At 50.3% G+C, this 4,395-nt stretch overlaps 1 protein-coding gene across 2 annotated transcripts in view; it reads left to right on the plus strand.

Moving 5' to 3' along the window:
- Positions 1–4,395, plus strand: part of CCDC151 (coiled-coil domain containing 151) — a 10,307-nt gene that overhangs the window by 530 nt on the left and 5,382 nt on the right. The window contains exons 2-7 of one of the 2 annotated variants that reach the window (XM_023518064.1): positions 1,344–1,465; positions 1,574–1,651; positions 3,058–3,228; positions 3,314–3,415; positions 3,516–3,641; positions 3,782–3,904. In XM_023518064.1, the coding sequence (XP_023373832.1) occupies positions 1,344–1,465; positions 1,574–1,651; positions 3,058–3,228; positions 3,314–3,415; positions 3,516–3,641; positions 3,782–3,904 (722 nt within the window). The remainder of the gene's footprint in view (positions 1–1,343; positions 1,466–1,573; positions 1,652–3,057; positions 3,229–3,313; positions 3,416–3,515; positions 3,642–3,781; positions 3,905–4,395) is intronic. The other variant, XM_012810171.2, reaches the window with a different exon arrangement.

Below are 4,395 nucleotides of genomic sequence, written 5' to 3' on the forward strand. Positions count from 1 at the left end.
CAAGCGAGTCTCCTGCCTCCACCTCCCAAGTAGCTGGGACCACAGGCGCCTGCCACAACGCCTGGCTATTTTTTGGTTGCAGCCATCGTTGTTTGGCGGGCCTGGACTGGATTCGAACCCGCCACCTTAGGTGTATGTGGCTGACGCCTTAGCCACTTTTGAAATGTGTATGCTCCTAGAACAGTGGTTGGCACATGGTAAAATGTAACACTATAAAATGCAAATCTAGGGTTCTCAATGGATGAGGGTAATTTTGCTCTCCAGCGACCATTTGGCAATGTCTGGAGACATCTTTGGTTGTCATACTGTTGAAGGGTCTGCTACCGGCATTTAGTGGGTAGAGGGCAAGCTGCTGGTCAGCATCCTATAAGGCACAGAACAGCCCTGCACAGCAAATATTTATCCAGCCCAAATGTCAGTGGTGCCAAGGTTGAGGAATCAATAGGTGTAAGCCATCATCATTATTATCATTTTGGTTTTTTTTTTTTTTTTTTTTTGAGACAGAGTCTCAAGCTGTTGTCTTGGGTAAAGTGCATCACAGTTCACAGCAACCTCCAATTCCTGGGCTTAAGCAATTCTCTTGCCTCAGCCTCCCAAGTAGCTGGGACTACAGGCACCTGCCAAAATGCCCAGCTATTTTTTGGTTATAGTTGTCATTGTTGTTTGGCAGGCCTGTGCTGGATTCGAACAGCCAGCTCTGGTGTATGTGGCTGGCGCCTTAGCCGCTTGAGCTACAGGCGCCCAGCCTATTTTGGTTATTCTTAAGAGGTAATCTTGGATAGTTGTTGAAGGTGTGGGTTGCATTCAAGGTTGAATGCAACCTTGAACCATTTAACCAGTCTGAACCTCAGTCTTCTCATCTGTGAAATGGGTATGATATGCATACAGCTATGTGCATATTGGCATAGGGTATATGGCACATGGAAAATTCTTAGTGCAACATCCAACACATAATACATGCTCAAAGTTGATCCTTGAATAACACGGGTTTGACCTCTGCATGTCCAATTGCATGCAGGGTTTTTTTTTCCCAAATAAATATAGTTGGCCTGTACCCATGGGTTCTGCATCTACATCCTACAACTAGCATCATTACAGTATTCTCAGGATGCAAAACCCAAGTCTATAGAGGGCTGACTTTTTTATATCTACATGTTCTGCAGGACTTGAATATGTGTGGATTTTGATATACTCAGGGGTCCTGGAATCAATCTCCTGAGTATACTGAGGGATGACTGTACTGTTATAATATTAATTTGACCATGGCAAAAAGATCTTCCCTCTGGGATGTTGCACCTACCTAATGACACTGAGCTGTGTCTGCCCACCTCACTGCTCCCTAGAGGGGGACCGGAAGGCCTTTTATGAGAGCTCCCAGTGGAACATCAAGAAGAACCAGGAAACCATTAATCAGCTCCATGAGGAGAATAAGGCACTTGAATTACAGCTGACGGACCTGCTCAAGGTGAGGGTACAGAGACAGGTGAAGGGATTCCAGGGTACATGGGGCCAGCGCTTGGCCTCAGGTGGAGGTGGCCAGGGTGAGAAGTGACTGGAATCTTCTCCTTTACAGGGAGATGAGAAAGTGGTCCAGGCAGTGATTCAGGAATGGAAGTCAGAGAAGCCGTATCTGAAGAACAGGACAGGACAGGTTTGCTCCACTCTCACCCCACAAACCATCACCCTTCATTTCTAGCCTGTGTCCCCTCCCCACTGGACTCCCTACCTCCAGACCCACTTCCTCCAATCCTTTTTCCATGCAAGCCACCATCCATGTGCTCAATTACATCTTTACTACACACTTGCCTTGCACCTGGCATGATATTAGGTGTGGTGAAAAAACAGACCAAGTCTCTACTTCTAAAAAGCTCATATCCCCTGAGTACAGTGGCTCACACCTGTAATCCCACACCTTGGGAGGCAGAAACAGGACAATCACTTGAGGTCAGGAGTCCCAGATCAGTCAGGGAAATATAGTGAAAACCTGTCCACACAAAAAAAAATTTTTTAATTAGCCATATGTGGCACTGTGAGCTTTCTCAGGAGGGTGAGGTAGGAAGATTGCTTGAGCCCAGGAGTTCAAAGCTGCAGGGAGCTATGAGTGCACCACTGCACTCCACACAAAGTGAGAGTGGACTTGGCCCTTTAAAAAAAATGAAAAAGATAGTGTTGGCTACACTAGGATAAAAGCAATAGCAGTGGAATGAAAGAGATCTCCAGGGGAATCTGTGAAATAGAGCAGTGAATTTGTTAACAAATTGGATATAAGTAGTAGAGGGGGAAAAAAGGGTTGAAGATAAGATCAAGGTTGTGGACTCAAATCCTGAGAATGAGGAACCTGCTATGATCTGCAATGGGGAAGATGTAAGGAGGGAAGGTTTGGAGAAAAATCAGGTGCTTGATTTTGGAAGTGATGATTTTGAGGTACTTGTGGAGAGATCTGGAAAGCAGTGTTTGGATATATGAGCCTGTAGTTCAAAGGGGAGGTTAGATTTGGGTGTCTTCAGTGTATACCTAGCTTTTAAAACCCTGAAACTGAGGCCAGGCGTGGTGGCTCACACCTATAATCCTACCACTCTAGGAGGCCAAAGCAGGTAAATTGTTTGAGTTCAGGAGTTAGAGACCGGCCTGAGACTTCATCTCTAAAAATGGCCAGGCAAGGCAGCACCTGTGGCTCAAAGGAGTAAGGCGCCGGTCCCATATGTTGGAGGTGGCGTGTTCAAACCCGGCCCCAGCCAAAAACTGCGAAAAAAAAAAAAAGGTCAGGCATTGTGGCAGGCACCTGTCCCAGCTACTAGATTGGCTGAGGCCAAAGGATCACTTGAGCCCAAGAGTCTGAGGTTGCTGTGCGCTGACACCACTGCACTCTAGCAAGGACAACAAAGTGAGACAGTCTCCAAAAAAAAAAAAAAAAAAAAAAATCACCAGGACAGAGAGAAGAGTGGCTAGGGAGATGAGTGAAAAACTGGAGACTGGGCATCCTGAAAGTCACAATATGAGGGAAGGACTAGGTGGGGGTTCAGGCCCTGCCCCCTGGTCTCGCTTCCCTCCCTGCAGCAAGCCCTAGAGCACCTGGACTACCGGCTAAGTGAGAAGGTGAAGCAGCTCAATGCCCTGCGGCACCAGGTCGTGTTGCGGCAGAGCCGGCTGGAGGAGCTGCAACTCCAGTACCGCCTTCGCCACCTGGAGATGGCTGAGGCACAAGACAGCAATACGGAGGTAGCCAAGGTATGGCTGGTGAGGACTGTGAGGCAGGGTTCTGGGACAGGATTTGAGGGCAGAGGGAATTCAGCCCAGCTCTGCTGCCCTCTAGACCATGCGGAACTTGGAGAACCGTCTGGAGAAGGCCCGGATGAAGGCGGAAGAGGCAGAACACATTACCGGTGTGTACCTGCATCTCAAGGCCTATCTACAGGTAGGGACTAGGACTGCTTGGGAAAGGGAGGCAGGAAGGGCAGGCAGGCCTGGCCGCGGACAGTGGTCAGTCACAGGCCTGCCCCACCCTCACGCCCCAGGAGGAGAGCCTTAACTTGGAGAACCGGCTGGACTCCATGGAGGCTGAGGTGGTGCGTACCAAACACGAGCTGGAGGAACTGCACGTGGTGAACCAAGAGGCCCTCAATGCCCGGGACATTGCCAAGGTGCGGCCCCACCAGCTCCGGGTGTCCTGCCCCGCTTCCATGGTTCTGGAGCCCCTTCCATCTGTCTCCCAGGACCCTGCCACGAGCCGCGGTAGGTGCCAGCTGGTCCCATTCCCCCTGCTCTCCTGGCTCCTCTGCAGAACCAGCTGCAGTATCTGGAGGAGACTGTGTTACAAGAGCGCAGGAAGCGTGAGCGCTACGTAACTGAGTGCAAGAAGCGCGCGGAGGAGAAGAAACTGGAGAATGAGCGCATGGAGCGTAAGGTGAGGCGCCCAGAGGGCAAGCCGGGGAACCCAGCCTCGCCCACCCTGACCTGGCTTTCCCAGATCCTAGACCTTTTCCCAACTCTGGAGGGTTCTCTTAAGTCTCCTCCCTGCTCCCACTTGATGTAAGGACTCCTCCCATATCCTGGACCCACCTTCCCCTCCTTCCTTCTTGTTTGTCCCATTTTGGCTCCGTGGGAGCCTCTAGCCCTCCCCTTACTCACCAACTAGCCCCATCCTTCCTCACCTGAGTAGGACTCCAATCTTTTTTTTTTTTTAAGAGACAGAGTCTCACTTTGTTGCTCTTGGTAGAGTGCTTTGGCGTCACAGCTCACAGCAACCTCCAGCTCTTGGGCTTAGGCCATTCTCTTGCCTCAGCCTCCTAAGTAGCTGGGACTACAAGCGCCTGCCACAATGCTCGGCTGTTTTGTTGTTGTTGCAGTATGGCCAGGGCTGGGTTAGAACCCACCACCCTTGGTATATGGGGCGGC

This window comes from Otolemur garnettii, unplaced genomic scaffold, assembly GCF_000181295.1.
Source record: "Otolemur garnettii isolate 467f Iridium unplaced genomic scaffold, OtoGar3 scaffold00127, whole genome shotgun sequence".
Lineage (NCBI taxonomy): Eukaryota > Metazoa > Chordata > Mammalia > Primates > Galagidae > Otolemur > Otolemur garnettii.